The sequence below is a fragment of the Trachemys scripta genome, chromosome 3 (assembly GCF_013100865.1).
Source record: "Trachemys scripta elegans isolate TJP31775 chromosome 3, CAS_Tse_1.0, whole genome shotgun sequence".
NCBI lineage: Eukaryota > Metazoa > Chordata > Testudines > Emydidae > Trachemys > Trachemys scripta.
The window spans coordinates 128,480,297-128,506,173 of NC_048300.1; the positions used below are offsets into that span (position 1 = coordinate 128,480,297).

General features: G+C 38.2%; 1 protein-coding gene across 7 annotated transcripts in view; it reads right to left on the bottom strand.

Moving 5' to 3' along the window:
- Positions 1-25,877, bottom strand: part of GRIK2 (glutamate ionotropic receptor kainate type subunit 2) — a 581,178-nt gene that overhangs the window by 359,092 nt on the left and 196,209 nt on the right. For all 7 annotated transcript variants that reach the window (XM_034765974.1, XM_034765977.1, XM_034765972.1 and 4 more), the window contains 3 exons: positions 10,621-10,802; positions 5,254-5,307; positions 1,514-1,687 (listed from right to left, as the gene is read on the bottom strand). In XM_034765974.1, the coding sequence (XP_034621865.1) occupies positions 1,514-1,687; positions 5,254-5,307; positions 10,621-10,802 (410 nt within the window). The remainder of the gene's footprint in view (positions 1-1,513; positions 1,688-5,253; positions 5,308-10,620; positions 10,803-25,877) is intronic.

The following is a 25,877-nucleotide window of genomic DNA, read 5'->3' on the forward strand; positions in this document are numbered from 1 at the left end:
GGAAAAGCCACAGTATGTTAAATGTTTCCTATTGGATTAGTGAAGAGACATCTCTCATAAAAGCTCTATACTTTGGATGGGTACCTTATAACAATAAAGCCTGAGCTGATCTCACTCACATCAATGTAAGTCAGGTGTAAGTCAATTTATGCTAATGGAGTAACACTGATCTAAAATTGGGGTAAGATAATCAGTTCCACAGTTTCCATAGACTTCTAGCAAAACGTCTGAATGAGTAATTACAGTGTATGGAGTTTAAATACACTTCTTATTATAAAAACCTTTATGATGTAATTAACTTTAATGGTACCTTTAAATATTACATATTTTTAAAAACATCTCTAAATAGCACTATTGTTAATTTTAGAGCACCATCAGTATGTGTGGCTCTGGACAAGAACATAATATATGGATAATATTTTTATAAACATAAGGAAAAATCACATAGGCCCCACTGAAGTTAATGGCAAGACGCCCAAGGACTTCAATGGGGGCCAAGATATCATTCATAATATTTCTTTTTTACAAAATAAATGATGTTATCCTACATGCCAGATTAATGAATACCTACTATTAAACTATAAATGATTATATTCAAAAACATTACTATGCATATGCAAATATACAAGGCCATTTCGAACAAGGAATCAAACTTCCTCCTTAACATTCCCTATTGGGCAATCCCACATGCTATATATTCTGTGGGCTTTGCATAAATATGAGTGTGTATCTCTTCAGTATGCATCGTGTGCTGCTTATACATTTGAAAACGTGGGTGTTAATTTCAGCCTCACTTTGCCCATCTTTCAGATAGGTATAATAATAATTACCACACAAGGACAGTGTGAAGAATAAATAATGTTTATAAAACACATGGAAATCATTGGAGGAAAGGCACTTCCTGTGCAAAGTATTAACATATCCTAGGAATGCTATTATTGGATTTATCCAATGATTTCCAATAATCAGAAATCTATAGGGCAAGAGATTTCTAAAATAGGCCAAAACACTTTCTTATTTAGTGATATGTTAACTTGACTTGAGAAAACAAAGTATTTTTTATTATAAAGGAGAAATTTTGGTGTTAAATTACATAATCCGTTTTAAAGAAATCCATTGTAACACCAGACAAATATTTCTCTGTGCTATGACAAAATGGCTCTGGAATTAGCATAATCTAGAATATCTCCCCCTTTAAATGAAAGTAAGTAAAGAACATAGTTCAAAAGATACAAAAAGAAGCAAAAATAACAGTCACTTTTTAGATATTAGGTTGCAAGTAAATATAAATATAGTATTTTGTTTGAGGTAAAATTAGTATGGCTGTCCAGTACTAAGTCACATTTTTAGTCTATCAATTGTGAATGCAACTATTGATCTATGGGCAATAATTAAAATGAAATTTGGTCCCATGACTTTAGAACAACGGAGTGACTGGATTGCAGGTTGCAATTCTAAGGGTTTTGTAATTAGACAGGCATGCACAAACTAATCTATAAATTGGTATTCATACCGTCATAAATCCATCCAGCAAACCTGAATCAGGTTTAGGAGGCGCTTGCAATCGTTCCATGGACCACTTTTCAATGATGGAGGCCACCTGGCTGTTCTCTGTGTTTAAGATTCTGAATCCAGTCATGTTAACACCACTATACCGGTAAGGTTCCACATCAAGAGCAAAAAGGTCCTGAAAGAGATGTTTGTCACATAAGTGCTTTATATATGTCATTTCTTAATTCAGGATTTAACCACCTCCATGGAGATAAGCACTATAATGTGCCATGATCTTATACACACATAACTCCAACTGATGCTAGTGGGAGTTCCCTGTATGTACAGAGGAAAGAACATATCCCACAGTCATAAACAAATCACATTAGGAAAAAATTAAGCCCAGCAGCTGAAATTTCTAGTTACAAATACTCCATAAAACTTAATCAAACTTGAATATTATTTGCTAATTTAATAATCCTTTTTTCTATAGTTCAGATACTGAATTTAAATGACAAAATAAAATAAAATGACAGATTCCCTGCACTGTCCTCAGACTATTTCTCTCTGCTAAGCGTTATCCACTCTTCCAGTTTTTATCTTGCTCTATCTGTAACATTATTTTACCTTAATGAGCTACAGAACACTTTGTAGAGAATTAGTCTCCATTGTCTCAAAAACAGAATAAATGTTAAAAGCTCATTATTAAATTAAGACATTTTCAGTTGGATGTTGTAGAAAAATGCATATCCCCAAGTAACTTTTTGCATATTCTGTCTTTTATACATCTTTCATACCGATCTATCACTGAATACAATATTTTCCTGTTCTGCAGAACACATAAATATCTTTAATTAATCTGAGCTATTCATTTCTCTATAGTATTACAACATTTTAATTAAGATATTTTCTAAAAGAAAAAAAAAGTCATATCTTTAGGGGGGAAAATAAGGCTTAAAAAAAAGAAAAATAATTAAAAATTTCAGATGGAACAAGTGATTTCAAGATCCCAGTCCTTCACTGTGATCCTCCAGTGCAGACCTCAGTACCACTGGGGTGTCCAGAGATCTTTGCTAGGGAATCCTGATGCAGAATTGGGACTTAAATATAAAGTTCATGAAAAATATAACTTTTATGACTCAGTAAGCAGAGTCAACAGGCAGAAAGTTCTTCAGTACTACATAGCAGGTTTCACCAAGACTGTTCTTTTTTCTGATTTCCTTAGTAATGTGTTTAGCGAAGGTGATACAGACCCTTATTTAGCAGTCCTGCGCCATATTATGTTTTGACAAACACTGCATCCTCCATACATTTCAACCTACAGTGTTTGTCCTTCATTGCCCATTTAATGTATTCTAGTTTTCTCTGAAATTATAATGTTAGGGCTGATATTTATCAGAATGCATTCATTTAACCACTGAAGAGACAGGAGAGCAATAACCAGGAAAGCAGTATATGATGAATTGCTCATTGTTAACATTAGAACTCACACCTAATCTCAAAGATTTCCAGATTCCAATTAGGGCTTATGGTATTATTTTTCATATACAATGTATAGGATATGTACAGTACTTAATTTGTGCCAAGGCTTACCTGAGCTGAGCCACAGCATCTCTTGGTTTGGCAGTTCATAGCCCCAGCACCTGTGGGCTTGCTGCATCAGTTATGAATAGAAAAAAATTGCTTGAGGTTCGGCACCTAATTGCTTGAGCCCCAGAACCTCTTTCATCACAAATTAAGTGCTGGATATGTAGGAATTCAGAGTGTGCCTGCAGTTTGACATCTATTTATAAATTTCCATACTTTTGTCCTTATTCTAAAGACGTTGTACATTTTAACAGAATAGCTAAAAGTAATGAGAACTATGTTGCAGTAATGCTGTACACTTACAGGATTTCTTTCCCTTCAAATTTCAGATGCTTTCAAACATCTGCACAAAAATCCCCCGACCTCATAACGACTTATTTAATCCAAACACATTCATGTTTATACAAAAGTATAATAAATATACACAACAGCTCAGTGTATTAATGAGCTAGTGCATTAGGCCCCTGAATCAATCACTGGAGAATACAGTTCTGAAGACTGCTTTAAATGCTGTGATTGGAAAATTTATTTGACAGGACTTTCACTGTGTCGTGTAAGAAGCAATTAATAAATCAAAGCAGCTGAAACTCTGTTGCAAGTTACAGAGCTCTATTGCAGCATCAAAATCCATCATCTGCTGGCGTATGCCAAATTATCCTTTGCTCTCACTGATTCAAGCTGGTCCTTCACTAATCTAAAGAAACTAGTGTTCCAAGAAGCAAATGGAAATATTTAATTTCAGCAAAATCCTGATTTTAAAATTTAGTAAAAAGTCCATTCTAAAATATAAAGCAAAGAACCAACTACAATGAGATAGAAAGCTCAAGTCACTCAAACCAGCAATTCTCACCAATGAAACAAATGAAAATACAATATACAAAATTAAAACTGAGAAGTCTGGACTCATTTGGTCAGTCTGAGAGCTCTGACAAGGTGAATTATAAACTGTGTGCAATTCCAGCATCTCTGAGTTCCACAAAGGCCCTAAGCATTCTATCATTTACTTTTCCAAAGAAAAGTTATGGTTATGCAAGATCTTCTCTGCTTTTAGTAACCTAATGAGGTTCATCTTTAAGAGTTATTTCATTAAAGGGCAGTACTCAGACTGTTCCAGTGCTGCTGATTTCCATGTTTTGCAATCTCTATACTGTGATTCAGTGATGACTGTTCATTGAGTCCACATACAGGTCTCATTTCAGCCAGGTACTTGAGAACATGCCTCACTTTAAACACATTACGTAGACCCACTGAAGTGGGAACACCTGCATGCTTAAAATGACACACACACACTCAAGAACCTTGCTGAACTGAGGACTAACTGTGCCCATTTGAGCCATAATAGGAGTAAAATAAAAGAATGTATATAATTTGAATTTTCCTAATGTTTTCCAATTTCTCAGGGTGGAATTTTAAAAACTTCTAAATTCTTCCCTGATAGCCTTCTCATATATAGCTCGGAAGTAATGCAAAAACACATTGCTTGAGAGTAGAGCAGAGTGAATTGTGAAAAAAATTGTCACATGGATATTTGTTTAAATTTGAAAGCATATTTAGATTCAGCTTTTCCAGTTCTTGAGTTTAGCACCGAATTTTCAGCATGAATGCTCCAATATTCATCAAAGTTGATTTTTGTGTTGCATATTTAATTCCAGAACTCTCCATTCCTGCCGAGTTAGCATTTACATAAAGGAAAAGAGACAATGCCACACAGGAAATTTTAAATTGTGGGTTGCAATTATTCACAATGAATTATTTAGGACTCATCTGTGGACCAAGAATTGTTTGCTGAAGGAATTAATAACTCACATGGAATAATGAATATATTTGAGAATTTTACAACATGATCATGGAAAAAACAGTAAGGAGAAAAAGGACAAGACTCATAGAACAATTATTAATTGTGGATTGATTATGCTCTCAGCTCTACACAAAAATTAACATCTCTAATGCTACAAAATAATTTTCTCAGGTCTATCAGTTATCAGTGTACAGTGTTGAACATTAATTAATATATCCTCATGAGTTTTCATTGGACATAACAAAACTTGATCGAGAAAACATCCCATACTCATATACCATTCCTGAGAGACCTCTTTCACATTGTCAAGTAATGTAATTAAGATGGCTAAGGCCTTTGTTCGATGTCATTAGCATGTTTTTTTATAAGCTACTTACCAATGTGGTAAAGATATAATGATAGTATTCTGTCATCATTCCCATAGCTAAAGCCTAAATAAAATAAACAAAAGATTAATATTTCCGAGGTCACAGAACATTTTTTAATTGCACCTTTACAACAAATTAAAAAGCAAAAGTGGAACACTATTGGGAACAGACTATAAGGTAGGAATTGTACTAAAATTAGGTCAAGCAAATCATTTCTTAATAGTTAGAACAGATTACTGACTATTAAAGGAATTTATGAACCAGATCTTCTGATAGAAAGATTATTACTATAATGTTTAGAGCTGTAATTGTGAAAGAGGCTTATAGTTTTACATATTAATGGGAGCATTAACTTGCCACACAAAATCTGAACTAAGAATATTTTACTTCATTGTATTTATAATGTCTCCACTAAATAATAACCTAATGAGAAACACAATTCTACTTTGATTAACAATATTACTCAATTAAAAACTAGAGTTAGCAAAATAAGTAGGATGTTGATTGATACACAGACAGATAGATCAACAGATCCAACTTTGGGCACTTTTACCATATTTCTTTAGCATTAATGGAGCACATCAAATATTGGTACCGTTGTTCAAAAAGTACAGAAAACTAACAAGTATGTCTTCCTGCCTTCCTAAAAGCGCAACACCGAATAATTTCAGCTCAGTTGTGTATTTTCAATTTCTTATATATTTTTGTTAGCAAAATAAGGGCAAGAATTCTTAAATACAGTTTTAAAGCAGTGGGTTGGGGCTCTCTCCTCATTCTAATTCATTATTCTTCTATCTTAAAGGGCAGTTCCAATCTGAAAAGCACTCTGCACAACAGCCTCCTTTGTATATTAAGATTTATATCCAATCATTTTAGTAACTAAAAGTTTTAGTTACTTTTTTAACACTAAAAAGATAACATAGCTATGGGAGAAGAATTTGGATTCTGTTTCTTTTTGTTCGAACCCACTGATGGCAAGAGGACTACACAGGAGTCACGGTGAACAGAATTTGGAAACAATTAAATTTGTAGATATATAAGTGAGATCCTAGTTTGTCCTCCAGAAGCTTTGCTGCTTGTGACGCTGCATGAGAAGGCAAGACACAACAAGACTGTAGTTATGGGGGTGGGAAAGGTAGGAGTCTACAAGTTTGAACGGGGATTCAGTATCCTGGGAAATTGTGATATATCAGATGTTATTTCCTGGATTTTAGACAAGAAATTTAGGCCAAAAAATAAACTAAATACACAAAAGGTTGTCTACCCACAATTTATTTAAAATTCAAGTATAATTCACCAGTGGCAAGTTATATTGTGTTAAAATACCAAAAGCCCTGGGCTCCAAAAATATGCATATCATTCCCGTCAACAACACACTCACACAAACACTGAAACTAAAACAGTGTCAACACTGATTTATATGTTTTGGTAATGGTTCATTTTTTTAAACATAAAGCCAGGTTGCCTTCTTTCCTGTATGTAATATAAAGCCATTAGATGCCCACAATCAGGTCTTGCAGTTTTCAAATTCCTCATAGAAAAGTGTCCTACACATCATGTTTTATATTTTGCCATGTTGTCTCTCTCTCACTCTTTTTTTTTTTTTTTAATCTTCTTTCTTCACTTCACTATCTTCTGTCTCTGGCTCCCATGTCTTCCAGGTACGGAGGACATGGGGGAAGGGAGACACTAACTCTCTCCCTTCCCAGTTTTCTGTCTTCCTTACTTTTCCTCCTATGAGTGCACTTCTTTCTCCCCTCATCTTCCACAAGCCCTCGCTCAGAGTTTTCTTTCCTCACCGCCTCCATGCTACACTATTTCCGCTGGCTCTCTTGTTTATTCTCCTCCATTCTGTTCACTCCATCTCCACATTGTCTCCCTGCTCCTACTCCTTTCTCTGTATTCCAATTTCTTTCACAGTTTCCTTCACCTTTTTCATTCTTTTTCACCATGTTGGGGCTTCCATATGCCTTTTTGTATTTATTTCTCATTCTCTAGCCCCATGGTCCTTTCATTTATTTTCCTATCCATCCTCTTCCCCATCTCCACTCTCAATCCCTTCACTGTCCAAATCCGTCCACAGTTCTTTTCTTGGCCTTAGTATAAACTCCCTACCTCCCCAGACTTTTGAATCCATTATATAGCCCAAACAATTGACCTCCCTTTCAACCTCTCCTCCCAAGGGAAAAAATGAACCTATGTTCATAAGGTGCTAGAACTAGGAGTACAAGGGGTGCTGCAGCACCCCCTGGCTTGAAGTGGTTTCCATTATATACAGGGTGTATTGATTGATCCAATGGCTCTCTGCACCCCCACTATACAAATTGTTCCAGCACCCCTGCCACATCCAGTTTATATGCAGGCTCTAATGTCTCTGCCCCACAAAGGCTTAAGCTTAGGACCAATCTCCTTTCTCCCCAATGCCAGGCAATGTGGTTGTGTGTTGGGAGGGAAGAAGGTGCTACCTGCCCAAGTGCAGGCAGAATCAATAGAAATCCTATTTATTCCCTGTTGCAGGGTGCCTGAGGTGCTCATTTCCCAGCAGGGGAGCAGCCAGAACTACTCTTTCTTCTATCCCCCTGCATCAGCCAATGGGACCACTTCTGAGCAGCTGCTGAGAAGAACTTCCTGCTCACAGAGAGGATGTGGCTTCTGAGGGCTCTGGGAGCTACAGGGGAGACAATAAGAAGAGATGGTCTCCCCTACCACCTTCTTGCCTGCCACTGGCCTGAAAACCCACCTTGAATGTCACAGTGGAAAATGATATTGCTTGGCTGGCATTTAGCAAGAGCATCTTTTAAAAAACATGTATGTGTGTATGTGTGTTTACATGTAACCAGAACGTATTTGGCAAGGAGTCACCGAGAGACAGTAAACATGCAAACCCACAATGCCATTTTTACAGAGTCAATTTTCAGAGCAGAGCCTCACTCTTGGCAAAATACTAAGGTCAGCTGTTTAAAGGACCAGCAGTGCACGAAATTAATGGCTTTAGCTGCCTTTCTCCTTAATTGTCAAAAGTGAGGGGAATGAAAAACTCTAAAAAGTAGCAAACTTTTAAATGTAAAACCTGAATTCTTATAGAATAATTCCTACTGCATATTCTGAGCAGAGTCACACTCTCAGTAGCTTGCTTACACTGTTTAAATTTGGTTAAAATAGTTTGGAATGGGAATCTTATGTTTGATAAATCCTCTCCTCTAATAAGTTAGTGAGAAGACAGGGGATAGAATGAAGATACACCTCATAAAATGTACAGGCCAGATTTTTTTGTTTTCTTTTTTGTTTTGTTTCATTTTTTTCCCCTATTCCCCTCTAGCACACATATATTTTTGCTGATACAGGATACTGTGAAAAGTCCAGTTTGCTTTTCACGTAGGAACTATCAGGAGCATCATCAATAATGCAATTTGATGGATTTATTGTTAAAGTTATTGGCTTTCAACTAGCATTAATATATATTTCCCACTTAAATCTTTGTGGTCTGTGAATAATTAAACATGATTTTAGCTAGACCGCCAATATGAGAGTGGCTTGCACATAGAAGAAAATAAGGGCAAAAGTGTTTCTTTCAATAGTAGAACAAAGTGCCACATTACTGAGTATCATAAAAGGCATTTGAATGAAGTCAGAATAAAGAAAGATCTGTATGTGCATGCATTTTTCTAGCATATAGTATCGATTCATTAACATGCTATACCACATTTCCGTAAAATATGAGATAAGGTAGTTATAATTAGCTGATGACAAAAACCTACCCTAGATTAATTTTTATTTTCTCTCCAGACAAATGCATGTATTTTTATTAGAGGAGGGTGGGAAATAGTTTTTGTATCCCACAGGCATTTTCAAGGTTTCAATTTTTTTTCCATTCCCAAATTGTGACAAAAAGTCAAAAACTGAAAATTTTCATGAACCAATAATCCAAAAATAATTGTGGGTCAAGTCAACTGAAACCTTTCATATGGATAATTTCAAAATATTTCATTTCTATTCTGACATTTTATTTTATTTTTAGTGTGTGTGTGTGTGTTAACTATAATTCTGAAAAGTCATTTTAAACCAAAACTCAAAACCTGTCATTTTAAAAGTGTCAAAATGGGACATTTCAACAAATTAAAAACTATTTTTCCAATATTTTTCAGATGAGAAGATACTTCTAAACTGACCCTTTACCCTTGTATGTCGAGTTTGACAAATTGGCATTTTTCGACACACAAATATTATGTAGGGAAATTCCTAACCAGTTCTACTTTTTATTAACGTAGATGAGGTAAAAATAAATTTGAATTAAAGTTGCTATTGAAAACTGTGAATTAATAGTGTAGGATTTTTCTTTTTGTTTCAGCTGTTTTTTTCCAATTCCAGTTTTTAACTTCAAGCTCATTAATATGATCAAATTATAAGCACTACCTCATTTTCTTGCTAAGTGGTGAAACCTCACCACTGGGTACAGCTGAGGAGTGCCTGTGTGGATTGGGAATCCTCATTCACCAAAACTATAGAGCAGCAATGGAGCTACTCAGAGACCACTACTGCAACCTCAGTGCTGCATCATCTTAGATAGGGAAGGAGGATAACTAGTACCCACTTCCCTGGCCCTCTCCCTAAAGAAGTTGGAGGATCCCAGTGGAGTACAACTGTGTAGCATACAGCTGGTGCAGAAAGTTTGGGCAAGCTCTTGTGAATTCTGCCATATGCTCCTTGCCTTCCCACCTGCACACAATGGAAATGCAGCAGTTTGACTATGTTCAGAGTCCTCTGCACTCATGGCAGAAAGGTAGAGAGAATTTGGCCCCTAAGAAAATACCCAAGGGGACTGACAGTATGAGTAATTTTCTCAGCGGAACATATTAGTGTGCTCATCTGGTAAGGAAAAGAGAGATTTAATTTACAAACATACTCAAGTGGTTTGTCAAATCAATGCAAGGTTGAGTTTTCTATTATTGAAACACACTATTGGAATCCTATTCATTTGATTATGGAATATACTAAAATTAGAAGTCTAAATCAAAATTGTTCATTGTGCAGAATAACACTAAACAAACATTCTAAATTAGCTTTCTGTTCAGAGTGCCAGTCTATGAGTGTAGAACCAACAGGACATTCATCATTATAAGATAATATAAAAGATTTTTCCAGGTAACATTTGCCTCCAGAGACTTGTAAATAAAGCTCTTGCTCCATCCCAACCAAATAAAAGAAAAGTGCCTATCATTATAATCTCAGATAACATTAGCTCAGGAGGACTTGGTTGATTTTCCAGTAGAAAGAGCTCAGTAAAATTGACACACAATTTTAAAATCAGTTGAGAATACGTGTTCCTGTGATTTATTAGGAAATATACTAGGCCATCTGAAGTGATGTAGTGATTACCTGTTTTAAAATGCCTGCTGCCATTTCATGACTGCAGTCAAAGATCACATGGAACTCCTTGCCTCTTTTCATCTCCTTTAGTAAAGGCTTAGCATCCTTTGTGTCAGCTGGTAACTGACGGATTTTTAGTCTCAAGTTGTACCGCGATGGAGCCTTAATGAGCTCTTGTAATCGAATGAGGCCTTAAAGAAAATATGAAAGAGACAGGAAAGGAAAATTATTGAAACTAAAATGAAATGAACCTGGCAAGAGAAAATAGCTTATTACAAAATATTTGCAATTTCCTGATTTTTTCCTCCTTCTTATGCGTACACTACAGTGTGTATAAATTTGTGCTTAAAGAAATGTCTGGGCTCCCATTGCTTTCTTGTCACAATTCTTTTTTCTTCATTAATATTAATAGACAGTAAGCAGCCTGAGTTAGGATTACCTTCAGGAATGAAGACAAATCTTCCTTTTGCATTTTCTTGAAACTATGATATTCCTCTCTAAAGAATATATATAATTATTCTAATTCAATTAAAGCAATATCCCAGACTAATAGTTTGTAATCAGACTACTCATTCTCATGACTAATCTATCAGGTTTATATACACAGTTGTAGTTCATTACAGCACCATGGAACATTTTCACATAATCCACACCAGGCTACTAACAGATTTAATTTCTCTTTCTTAATTATACAATTAACAAGCAACTTCAAAAGCACAGCAAAAAGGGGGTAGAATAAACAGTAGGCTCGTGCCACTTCATTCCTCTTTAACATACTACAAAACATTTTGAATTACTTATTCTTCCCTCCCCCCTGCCCCCCGTGGAGTTACATACGTGGAAATTTCTCAAAAATATTTTAGTTGAAATCAATGTGACAGTGCAGAGTTGGTTTACAGATCATTGGTCTGTGACCAATACTAAACCTCATGTTGTTTAACTCTATTGAAAATGACAGCGTAAAAGCAGCTCTTCCCTAAAGTAACAGTTCATTTCAGTGTTAGCAAGAAAGATGTATTCTTATGGGTAAACTTTCTCCCTGGCATGTGGAGAATTGGGTGTGCATAACTCACTGGCAGTAATGGCTGTTATATGCCATCAGTACTTCATATGTGATGCTTGGGACCAATTTTCCACCTACGGAAGTCAATGAAAGTTCTGTCTTTGACTTCAGCTGGAGCAGGATCAGGCCCTAAAAGATACCTCCAATACCTGAAATTACCTACTTCCTTTCAAGATAGATCTATTAATGAGGAAGATTTATTATTATTCATGAAATGATGTTAGCGGTCATGCATTATGATCATGTGTAGCTTAACACAGAACAAAAATATGAAAATTCACCTTAAAATTCTATGTAGATATTATGCAATAGCAGAAGCTATTTTTACATTCATTTGACCTATGGAAAACTTTACAAAATGTTGTCCCTTGCCTATAGTTAGTGTGTTTTGATTGAATACTTCATGCAGCTAAGTGTTAAGGAACAGTGTCAGAGGCAAAATACCATGTACTTTATTCCTCTTAATTTCTAAAACACAATTATTTTATCTGAAAAACAATTTAACTTAGCATGAAACTGTATTATATTCTGAGTAAACCACTGGACAAAATTAAAGCTTTAACACGGGCTTAAAACATACCTCTTTTCATCATACTTAATTCTTTATTGCACTTTTTAAGTATATATAAATAATACCCAGACCTCTGGTTCTTTGATCTTCATCCAAATAAATAACTGTCCTCCCAGAGAGACCCATGCATGTCTGCATGTAAATATCACCTTCTCCGTGCAGGAGATAGAATCAGTCACCTCTGTGGCACCATTTTCTCTTTTTTGGACACTGTAGAGAAATCTACATGGGGGCAGAACCACACTGGGGATGTTGCAGGCCATGGCCCAGGAGTAAGGCCACATCATTCTCCTGACACCACTGCACAGATTACATGGAATAGGAAATACTGCCTAGTACTGCTGCTACCTTCTCCATTAACCTTTCTGTGTTGGGACAACCCTTACAAGGAGTTCAGAAGGACAACTGCTGCAGGTGCAGAGGCCTTGGAAGCATGGCTCCACTGATGCCATGATGCCAGGCTGCAGGCTAGGATAAGCTCCCAAGACCCCAAACCCAATACAGGGCCACAAGGACTCTACAAAACTGTCCCTTTAACAACATATCCTTAGTAAGCAACTTAAAAAAAAACAACAACAATTAGAAACCTTTTTCCTGCTAACATAACTCTAAATCATCTCTGATTTTAAAAATTCACCTTGCCAAGTCCAAAATATGGTTTAATTGGTTGTTCTACTTTGAAAAGGAAAGTAAACAAACTAAAATATTAAACATTGAAAGTGTTATTTTTCTGGGCTCAGTAATGACTTTTCTTAATTTTTTTTTTTTTTTTTTTTTTTTACAAACTATCGCATTCCACATCCTTGGATACATATTACACACTCAAATCAGCATTGCTGTATAAATTACATTGCATTGGTTTAGAAAATAGCCTGAGGCATGCTGGATGGCTCAGGAAACGTCATGAGACATAGAACCTTTTACATTTAGGTTTCTGGCTTGAATATGATCCAAAACAGTAGTTATGTGAATGCCTTAATATATGACCACTGATTAGTTGCCTCTGTGCAATGTATTTGTGATCACAGTCAACTTCCGAGTGGACAGACTTCCAGCTCACAGAAACACCATTACATGCATTAGCACTCTTTCTGCAGAGATGCCATGTGCTGAATAGACAGGGAGACTGAACCACTACTCATAGTCCCTGCAGGTTAAGACACAGGGTAAGGATAGATGTGCTATACCTGATATGGAAGTAAATAGCAGGTGTCAGGCCACAGGGTTGTAAAACCAGCACTTTTTACAATTAAAATTTAAGAAACAACTTGGCTAAATACTTATTTACCTGACACGCTGTAATGACACTTAGAGCAAATGAATTAAATTATTTCTTTGTTGCATAAGTGGGTGTAACACAGCCACTTACTTAATGGCCTTGAATAAAGGAATAAGTTAGTTTAAAAACATATTTATTTTTTATTTAAATTTATAAATATCTCCTATGCAGTAAGCAGGGTTTTTTTTCCCCCTCTTCTTTGGATCCACTTCTGCTTGCCAATACACACTTTCAGTACCCAATCAGGAAAACCAGACTGGACCTGCTACAGCATCCAAGTTATCATCTATTTGTGGTAATAGATAAGAATCCTTTAATGTGACTTTATTTAGTTTTGCATAAACCACATAAAATCTGGTGCTGCCATCTTTTTTCTTAACCAGAATGATGGTTGAGGCCAAGAACTGCTTGAAGCTTTAATTATGCCTTCCTCAATTATGCTTTCCTCAATGGCCTGTAAGGCCTCTCCCCTTTTTGCTACTGGTAACCAGCGAAGTGGCTATTTTAATAGGCTGGCTTCCCCCAGTATCAGTCTTGTGCTGGACCAATGCATACAACCTATGTCTTTGTTGGATTGGGAGAACCTAACCAAACAGTCTAACCTGACTTAACCAAAAAGTCTCTTAGGGTATGTCTCTGGGCCCCTGCACTTTGCTGCCCAGCTCTATTCCTGGCCAGCTCTATCTAAGAGTATTCCAACGTTGGGGTTCCAAGTTTGTGAGATTCTATGGATCCATGAAACTGACACCACACCTGTGCACCTGCAATCAGATGGGATGGTGCTAAGATTCAACAGGCCTTTGATTCAACAGGGGGTTCAGCTGGCTACATTTGTATCCCGTTCCTTTTGATAGTTTATAGTAGAGCTGTCAAAGAAAGCAAAAGTGTAACCCAGTACTCCTAATGTTTAGGCATAAGCTAAGGATCCCAGCAAACATTGTGTATAGTGTTCCTGAAGAGGAACAAAGATTTGAGTCATTTGGACTATGCAGAAACCATCTAATCCAAAACTGAAAAAAGCGCATACCTTCCCTAGAGAAAATCTGAGGATAGTCTCTGGCAAAATGAAGCATCTATGACATAGGTCATACGGGGAAACTTTAAAAAGAGGGGAGCTGGTCTGCTTCCACAATACCAGGAGAAAGAAGAGTAGAGAAGCTAGATAAAATCTAGGGAAGGACACTATACGGTACCAACCCAATTAGATGTACTGGATATAGTTGGGAGTTATCCATCTGCAGAGATATCCGGGGACAGGATTTTAGCATAGTTGCCCAATAACTGATAATACAGCTTTGGCAACTGAGGCTGGAATGGTTCTGACAGAGATGAGTTTTCCATTAGAACAAAAGCCAGCCAGTTTCACTAAAACAATAGACATTCCTTGGGATCCTGAAATTCCAGATGATTGATAGGAAGTCAGGCAGAGAGAGAGAACAAGTCCAAACAGGTTTTGATGGAAGTGAAATTAAGTTATGTTAGCGGTGTGAAACTGAAAAACACCATGTAACTAGTTACGCTTATGTCGCTTGTCATTTAAAAATCATTTATTTTCTTTCAGTTTTGGATTGATCATACAGGAACTCACCATTTTAGACTCCATTGAGATGATGGGCAGTGTGGATATGCTGGGGCTGGGTGAAAGCTTGTTGATACTGGTGGCTGTGACAGCCACCCTTCATTCAGGACAAATGTAAAAATGCATGTAAGCTTCCTCTATCAAATCGATAGCTCAAACCATAGGAGCCACCACCCAAAACAGAGGTGACATGCAAGGTGAAATAGGAGTTGGGCTATTTGGTGTAAAGGAGTTTCCCTAGCGACTCAATGCAAATTCAGGTGGATGAATATTTGATGGAGCTGTGTGGAGTGAATGAGAGAAGGAGCAGAAATACCACAGAAGCACACAACTAAGGCAACAAGGAAGCTCCAGAGCCTGCTAGAGATGTACTTGTAGCATGACCCTGAGAAAAAGCTAAGAGAGGGAACTTTTTGGTAGAGAGCTAGTTGAAAGACATTTGGATCTGTAAGCAAATATGTTGTCTCCTGCTGTTTGATCTATACTGTGTTCAGGGAAACAGGACTTTATGTATTTTATTTACGTCTTGAGTAGCGGATACAAAACTACTCAAGATAGGTAAGTCCCAAGCAGACTGCAAAGAGCTACCAAAGGATCTCACAAAACTGGGTGACTGGACAACAAAAAGGCAAATGAAATTCAATGTTGATAAATGCCAAGTAATGCACATTGGAAAACATAATCCAAACAATACATAAAATGATGGGATCTAAATTAGCTGTTACCACTCCTAGACTAGACTTAGACTTTAAGGTCAGAAGGGACCATTATGATCATCTAGTCTGACCTCCTGCACAATGTAGGCCATAGAATCTCACCCACCCACTCCTGTAATAACCCCTTAAACGATGTCTGAGCTATTGAAGTCCTCAAATCATGGCTTAAAGACTTCAAGTTGCAGAGAATCCTCCAGCAAGTGACCTGTGCCCCACACTTCAGATGATGGCGAAAAACCCCCAGGGCCTCTGCCAATCTGCTCTGGAGAAAAATTCCTTCCCAACCCCAAATATCAGTTAAACCCTGAGCCTGCAGGCAAGACTTACCAGCCAGACACCCAGGAAAGAATTCTCTGTAGTAACTCAGATCCCACCCCATCTAACATCCCATCACAGGCCATTGAGCATATTTACCGCTAATAGTCAAAGATCAACTAATTACCAAAATTAGGCTATCCCATCATACCATCTCCTCCATAAACTTATCAACTCAAGAAAGAGATCTTGGAGTCATTGTGGATAGTTCTCTGAAAACATCCACTCAATGAGCAGCAGCAGTCAAAAAAGCAAGCAGAATGTTGGGACTTATTAAGAAAGGGATAGATGATAAGACAGAAAATATCATGTTGCCTCTATATAAATCCATGGTATGCCCACATCTTGAATACTGCGTGCAGATGTGGTTGCTCCATCTCAAAAAAGATATACTGGAACTGGAAAAGGTTCAGAAAAGGGCAACAAAAATTATTACAGGTATGGAACAGCTTCCATATGAGGAGAGATTAATTAGATGGGGACTTTTCAACTTGGAAAAGAGACGACTAAGGCGGAATATGATAGAGGTCTAAAAAATCATGACTCGTGTGGAGAAAGTAAATAAGGAAGTATTATTTACTCCTTTTCAAAACAAGAACTAGGGGTCACCATTTGAAATTAATAGGCAGGAGGTTTAAAACAAACAAAAGGAAGTATTTTTTTCACACAATGCACAGTCAACCTGTGGAACTCCTTGCCAAAGGATGTTGTGAAGAACAAGGCTATAACAGGGTTCAAAAAAAAGAACTAGATAAATTCATGGAGGATAATTCCATCAATGGCCATTAGCCAGGATGGGCAGGGATTGCATCCCTAGCGTCTGTTTGCCAAAAGCTGGGAATGGGCGACAGGGGATATCCATGATGATTCCCCTGTTCTGTTCATTCCCTCTGTGGCACCTGGCATTGGCCACTGTTGGAAGGCAGGATACTGGGCTAGATGGGCCTTTGGTCTGACCCAGTATGGCCATTCTTATGTTCTTGTTTTCCTTGTAAAGAACCAGGATTGCATCAAAGAAATATCTGACTCCATCAACAATTTGTCTCCCTAACAGAAACCCACAAGATCCCAAATATTGGCTAACCACTCGGTTCAAAAGGGGCAACAATACAAAAGAGTTAACACTGAATTACCCTGAACTACCCTCTCCTGATTGGTTGTGATCCCTCAAGATAGGAAATGAATCAGTTGGTGGAGCAGTATGAGGAAAGTATAGCATAAGAATTGGTAATGCATATATATGCTATGGATAAATATATGACTTGTGGTTTCACAGCTGTCAGGACAGCATCTTTAATAAATACTAATCCCACCTTAACCATTTTTAATGAAAAATTAAGGCTATGACACAAACCAACAAATTACAGATATTTTAGAGTTGAGGCTCTTTGTTTTTTCTCAGTGGTGCAAGTTAAGAATGGAAACCCAGCTTTGCATTTTCATTTGATAGTTTCTGATAGTTTATTTCAGTCATAAATTCCAAAGGCTGATCATCTACTCTGACCTCCTGTATTACACAGGCCATAGAACTTTCCCAGAATATTCTCCTTCACTTCCTGTCCTAAATTGCCATATGACATTGCTCCAGTGTGTGCTATTAAGCAGCTGTCGAGATTGCAGTTCAGTGGTTCAGGAAAAGATTCCCATAAATAGATAAAGGTAAAGTATTCATAGATTCTTTTGGAAAAAAGCTGCCTTATAAATGTAAAATATTATATTAGAAGATGTTCAAGGGAAAAATTACAACTACCCCACTCAGAAATAGTAAAACATTAACAGCTGCTTCCTTTCAAAGGAATTCAGAAGGAAATTTTTCATTGTCTCCTGAATAAGCACCATCAGTTGTGTTTATAAAACTCAACTGAATTATGTAGGCCACAAAACATGTTCCAGTGTACTAAACGGTTCACTTTGGTAGTCCACTGGGCCATAAGCTACAATAAATATTTGTTCATCCCTGTTCAGACTTATAAAATAAATCCATGCTGGCACTAATTCAACAGTTTTCAGCTTGTAAGGCTCCCTGGGGAATATCTTTGAAGAGCAAAAATCTTTCACTAGCAGGAGCTGCTATCTCTTGCTTAGGATTTCAAGGATTCATCACTTTGTGAAAAATGAACAGCACAGAGAATTGAAGCTAAATCTGAATGAGTAGCTCTCACTACAGTTACCCTACAGCTCCTACTACAAAGAAATGCTTCATAAAAGAATGATAATACAGTACTTGGTATCCATTTACTCATTGTTTATATTTGTACATAACAGCCCAGATTTGCAAGCTGCTGAGCAACATCAGCTCTCACTAAGATTTTAATGACAGGTTTCAGAGTAGCAGCCGTGTTAGTCTGTATCCGCAAAAAGAACAGGAGTACTTGTGGCACCTTAAGTACTCCTGTTCTTTTTAAGATTTTAATGAGAATTCAGGTTGTTCAATGTTTCTCAGGTTTGGGTCAAACTTAGAAAGAAAACATGCTTGTGCTCATACAAAGTGAAGGCTGAAACTCATTCCTGACACATTGTGTCTAGGGATTTCATTGGTATGATTATACAGGCTGCAGTAGAGCCTTTTTAATGTAACCTTTTTTGGATCCCAACTATTAGGCTACAACAAGGCTCTAATATTTAGGTACTGCAACATTTAGATTAATCAGAGCAGAGGATGGAGGGATGCTTATAGAGCTGTCAGGAAAAGCTTGCACATGGATATTTTTCCAGGTAGCATAATTTTCATTTTCCTAAGGGATACAGTTCATGAAAGGAATCCTCAGAACAAAGTATATCATTTATCTGGTGCAAAAGACCATGCATTTTTTGTAACTTCCACCCCGTCCTGCACCCCAGTGATAATCTGTATTCAGCTTGGCTGATGGCTAAGGGGATGGATTGTTTTGGAGAATATTGTCTTCTGATCATTTCAGTTTTCTTATGTTTTTTGTTTTCTTTTCTGGTTAAACACTTGTGTTGTGGCCCATGATTTGGGTACCAACCTCTGATTAACTTTAAATTTCTGCAAAAACTCATATAGAAATGACCTCTCCTTATGTTCTTTTACAAATGGTGTGGTTTGCTGTGCCTTCTGCTGTGCTATCAATGCTTGGAGTTTGGTTTTCCAGGACCAGTGATAGCACATGCTGCCTTTAAGGCTTTCATCTTTATAATCCCCTCCCTGTATCTCAGGTCCAACAGAGACCTAGTTTAGAGAATTTAAGAGCACATTTTTTGTATAGGCAAGCTTCTGAGTGTACATCCCTCTGGAATTCCAAGGCATGCATGAGGAACGTGCCTCTGGTTTACCACCCATTAGGATGACGCAGCATTTACTATTGTTTGCTACAATCCACTTCTTCCTCATCCTCACTCTCCTCCTTTGGGCTGACTTATGCCTGCAGGAAAGGGACAGTTCCTGCAATTGCATCCAGCTGCTATACTTAGGGATGACTCCTCTCCACCCTTCCTTTCCATCCCCCACCTCATGCACATGTACAAGGCCTAAACAGGCCTTAAGTAAAAAAAATAAAATATAGGCATTCAAGACTAGGAAGAAAGTTATTTTTGTAAAGTTGCACTAGCTCAGAAGATCCCCAACCCAACACATTTCAGTTTATTCATAGTCTTTATTATAGTATCTCGTACAAATAAATGAAATGGGCAGGCAGGTGGTGCAGTGACACACCTTTGCCTTTGAAGCCAGCAGTGGAAAGGGGAGGGAACACTATAAAACTGAGAATGTTGTCCCATCTCAATCATTTTCAGGAATGAGTGCCCTATGTTTCAAAGCAAGTTGCATGCAGTCATTTTCAGCAAATGAATTTCCCAGTGTGGGGCCTTCAATTAGGGGAGGAATAAAAGGAGGAAATTGGAGGAGAGCAACAAAACAATTGATTATTTTATCATTTTGAATTATATCTTTGTGCTGACTAATTCCAAATTTCAGCCTTGAGCATTTCAATAGAACTGACTTACAATATAACCACATAGAATACAGCCCTGCAGATGAAATTCTGACTACTTATTTTATTGGTACTACAGGACCCCACTATGATGAAAGGAAAATTATTTGGGTAGACAAGCTATTGAAATAGCTTTACAGCAGCATGGAAGTGAAATAATTGTTGTATTGGGGGGGAGGGTGTATTTCCTAAAGTGACTTGTCTCATGAACACCTTTTCTGCCCCTTTGAACTCTCGATTTTTTTTATTTTATGTTTTTGGCAGCGACTGTCATGAGCCTTATGTCTGAATGACTGAGAATATAGGCATGAGTCTCCTTTTTCAGAAGCTATAATTCTGCTTTATGGGGAATCCCGAAGGTGCAGTTTTTGAGCATTTTAGCTGGCATCCTCCTCCAAAGAGATCAATCCCATCACCTCCTCAGCATGCTCAACTTCAACCAGCCCAAATAAGCAAGAGTCTCAAGTTTGTTCCAAAAGCCGAGCTCAGCTTTACAAGCCAAGCTATTTAAAATTTCCATTAATGCTGTCTTTGTGGTGTACAAGAAGATATCAAATCAATGTATTTTGCAATAGTCTGTACACGTGAACACTTTTCTTGTATAATAGAAAGTTACACATACTTTATTCAGATGAAAGCCAATCTTGACCTGTTCTGAGCAGCAGGACACTCACAACGGGCTAAATATAAATATGTTACCTTATTTTGCTGTTTGAGAAATTCCTTTATTTTCAATTTTTTGCTGTGTTTTCTGTTCATGGATTAAAACCCTGGTATATTAGGCTTTGGAGGGGGGACAAAATGGCTAGCCCCAGCATGCATTAATTGGATATTATATCTGTGTTACATATCAACCATGACAACAGATCATTTATAGCCCATTATTATAAGATGATTCATAAAGTGTCCATCTATAGCTATTAGCCAGGATGAGAAGGGATGGAGTCCCTAGCCTCTGTTTGCCAGAAGCTGGGGGAAATGGGTGACAGGGGGTGGATCAATTGATGATTACCTGTTCTGTTCATTCCCTCTGGGGCATTGGCCACTGTTGGAAAATAGGATACTGGGATAGATGGACCTGTGGTCTCACCCGGTATGGCCTCTCTTATATTTTTATGTTCACAAATCTTGACTATTGGAACAGATTATCTATGGGCTCTCAGAGTTAGCTCTATTTTCCCCACATCCTCTATTTACAAAAGACCTGTCTTTAATAAAATAATAATAATCAATCTTTTGACAATCTGCACCTGGCGGTAGTATTGCACAGAAAGCTAGGCAACCTCAGTGCCATTCAGAGCCATCTGGAAATAAAGTAAAAGTAATTGATATTTAAACCCACTTTAATACCCCTCTGTATTGCTTAAGTGGTGTCAAGTGGCCTTAGTGTAAATAAACATCTGGTCCCTGGGATTTTTTTTTTTTAAAGATAGACACCTTGAGGTTAAAGGAACATGATCTGCCAGTGCAACGCTGAAGCCAAAAGGAGTAACACAGTCCTTGAATGCACAAACAGAGGAATCTTGGGTAAGACTACTGAGGTTATTTTTCCTCTTATTTGGCACTGGTGGAACCAGTGCTGGAATACTGTGTCCACAATTCAAGAAGGATGTTGATAAATTGGAGGGGGTTCAGCGAAGAATCATGAGAATGATTAAGGATTAGTTTGTAGTAAACTGAAAGAGATCAAGCATTGTGCTTAACAAAGATAATATTAATTGTGACTTGATTACAGCCTATATGTAACTACATGGGGAACAAATATTTAATAACGGGCTCTTCCATTTAGCAGAGAAAGGTATAACATGACCAATGGTTGGAAGCTGAAGCTATGCAAATTAAATCTGGAAATAAGGCATACATGTTACCAGTTAGAGCAGGGATTGGCAACCTTTGGCATGTAACCCATCAGGAAAATCTGCTGGAGGGCTGGGACAGTTTGCTTACCTGCAGCATCTGCAGGTTCCGCCGATTACAACTCCCACAGGCCGCAGTTAGCCATTCCAGGCCAATGGGGGCTGTGGAAAGCAGCGTGGGCCGAGGGATATGCTGGTCGCTGCTTCCTGCAGCCCCCATTGCCCTGGAATGGTGAACCACGGCCAGTGGGAGCTGCGATCGACCGAACCTGCAAACGCTGCAGGTAAGCAAACTGTCCCGGCCCACCACCAGATTTCCTTGATGGGCCGTGTGCCAAAGGTTGCTGATCCCCGAGTTAGAGTAATTAACCATTGGAACAATTTACCAAGGGTCATGGTGAATTTTCCATCACTGACATTTTTTAAATCAATATGGGATGTTTTTCTAAAAGAGTTGCACTAGAAAATATTTGGGGGGAGTTCAATGGCCTGTGTAATACAGGAAGTCAGACTAGATGATCACAATGGTCCCTTCTGGTCTTGGGATCTATTAATTTCTTTCTGAAAAAATGGCAATGGCTGTAGTTAAATTGTTTAAGCTAAATCATGCTTTGGCATAAAAACCCAGTTAGAGTTCCCCTCGTGGAATTTCTTCTAACTTAAACCAATCAGGAGGAAGGGTCTGACCTCTTGAGTTAGAAGAGTGGGGGCACAGTTTCAACCCTGAGAATCTGGAGATTCACTAAGATGTTGGGGGGAGTTAATGGAGGCCAGAGTCATCTGTGTGATGGTTATCTATCTGCAACTGTTCCCTTGGCTTCCTATCTGCTCTGCAACCCTCTGCCCCTTGGACTTCCCTCAGATGGGAGTTTCGCATCATGGAGTGACTTTTATTCTGGAGTTAATACACCTTTAGAGGATGTTAACTCACGAGTGAATACCCTGCATGACTATGCATCATCCTCCAGCTCCCCCAACCCCGGACCTCCCCATTTGTAGATCCATACACTGATATTGCAGCAATGAGTACAATGCCTCAGAGACAGCCGATTCTAATGTTCCCTAGGAGAAGAGAGATATGCCAAACAGAATCCTTCTGCACAAGGCATGATCTGCAACTTTAATTTTTTTAACAATATATTCTTCCTAAGTATCCTACTAATAAATGTTTCTGTCTCACTACTTTTTTTTCTAACAGCAATGCCAAGCCACCATGTTTTAGAGTGCAAACAAAAGCCTTGTTACCTTCAACCATTTTTCAAGTACTTCTCTCTGTTGGATACAAGTCATGTCAGTATCAGTGAGCACTTTTTAGGTTTTTGCTAGCCTCTTAAAGCACACTTTCTCTTTTTGGCATTTCTTTTGCCAAATGAACACCTTCTAGTAACACATATTATCTATAGTCAGCTAAGACTAAATGTTTTCCTCCAGGTGTAAGATTTTTCCATAGCAAACTGTAGTCCTGGGCCAAGAACCTGTTTGCTATGACTGATAACTATGGTAATAAGATTTAGAAGACTGAGAAATACTTGTCTCTCTCCTCTCTCCATGACTGTGACTCTGATACATTCGCTTAACATTCATTCACCAGCACTGACATATTTACTTGTGTTATTCTATTTCCATGCTCAACTTCCACCCAGTTGGACATTCACGAAGATAAGAACATAAGAACAGCCATACTGGGTTAGACCAAAGGTCCATCTAGCCAAATATCCTGTCTTCTGATAGTGGTCAATGCCAGGTGCCCCAGAGGGAATGAACAGAACAGGTAATCATCAATTAATCCATCCCCTGTCGCCCATTCCCAGCTTCTGGTGAGCACAGGCTAGGGACACCATCCCTAATAGCCATTGATGGACCTATCCTCCATGATATTATCTAGCTATTTTTGAACCTGGTTATAGTTTTGGCCTTCACAACACCCTCTGGCAAGGAGTTCCACAGGTTGACTGTGCATTGTGTAAAAAAAAAAAAAATCCTTTTTGTTTGTTTTAAACCTGTTAATTTGCCTATTAATTTCATTTGGTGGCCCCTAGTTCTAGTGTTGTAAGAAGGAGTAAATAATACTTTCTTTTTTACTTTCTCCACACCAGTCATGATTTTATAGACCTCTATCATATACCCCCTTAATCGTCTCTTTTCCAAGCTGAAAAGTCCCAGTCCCCTCTCCTCATATGGAAGCTGTTCTATATCCCTAATCATTTTTGTTGTCCTTTTCTGAACCACATCTGCACGCAGTATTCAAGATGTGTGCTTACCATGGATTTATATAGAGGCAATATGATATTTTCTGTCTTAACATCTAGCCCAGGGATCGGCAACCTTTGGCATGCAGCCCACCAGGATAAGCACTCTGGCAGGCCGGGGCGGTTTGTTTACCTGCCACATCCACAGGTTCAGCCGATCGTGGCTCCCACTGGCCGAGGTTTGCCGCTCGAGGCCAATAGGTGTTGCGGGAAGCAGCGGCCTGCACATCCATTGGCATGCGCCGCTTCCCGCAGCCCCCATTGGCCTGGAGCGGTGAACCGTGACCAGTGGGAGCCACGATCAGCCGAACCTGTGGACCCGGCTGGTAAACAAACCGGCCAGGCCGCCGCATGCCAAAGGTTGCCGATCTCTGAACTATCCCTTTCTTAATGATTCCCAACATTCTGTTCACTTTTTTGACTGCCACTGCACATTGAGTGGATGTTTTCAGAAAACTATCCACAATGGCTCCAAAATCTCTTTCTTGAGTGGTAACAGCTAATTTAGACCCAATCATTTTATATGTGTAGTTGGGATTATGTTTTCAAGTGTACATTACTTTGCATTTATCAACATTGAATTTCATCTGCCATTTTATTGCCCAGTCACCCAGTTTTGTGAGATCCTTTTGTAGCTCTTCGCAATCTGCCCGGGACTTAACTATCTTGAGTAGTTCTGTATCATCTTCAAATCTTGCCATCTCACTGTTTACCCCTTTTTCCACATCATTTATGAATATGTTAAATAGGACTGTGCCCCGTACAGACTCCTGGGGGACACCACTATTTACCTCTCTCCATTCTGAAAACTGACCATTTATTCCTACCCTTATACAAATTATGTTCATCTATGTGTCTGACAATTTTGTTCCTTACTATAGTTTCAATCAATTTACCTGATACTGAAGTCAGACTTCCTGGCCTGTAAATGCCAGGGTCACCTTTGGAGCCCTTTTAAAAATTTGGTGTCACATTGGCTATCCTCCAGTCCTTTGTTACAGAAGATGATTTAAGTTAACTGGAAGTTTAACATAAAAAATATTTTATTGAGCCACTGAACCTTTTATGTGAGTAATCTGCCACTGAGCTAGACGCGCATGCGAGTTACTTTAAAACTCTACTTCCAGTCTCTCTGTGTGTGTGTGTTTTTGAAAGGTTTAACTGCTGCCCTAACTAACTTATTGATAAAAATCTATACATCTTAAAATTCCGGTTAATATTTAAAAAAGGATTTTAAACTAAACAAATGTGCAATCTTCCACGTATCAATGGGAAACCTGTTTTGCTTAATTGCAAGCATACTTGAATATCTTGAATTCCAAACTTTGATCTGGACTCTGAGGATCAGATTTTCAAAAGTGTGCAGCATTAGCAGCTCCCATTACTCGTGATCTGGGGATAGTGTGGGTGCTGAGCACTTTTGAAAATCTGACCATTAGATTCAGTGTACCTGGCTGTGAGAAAACAGAGCAGAAAGGGGGCACAGGGACCATAATTAATGGGGAAATTAGATATGATTTGTAAATGTTATGGTCCAACTACCCATTTGTGCCAGCCTAGATCTAAAGTTGGTTCTCCTATCCCAGGGACATACCCTGTAACTTGAAGGAAAATATTTCCTTTTTAAAACTGAACCATTCAATGTGTGTGTATGTTGTGTGGGGGAGTACTTAAAATTACATTCAGGA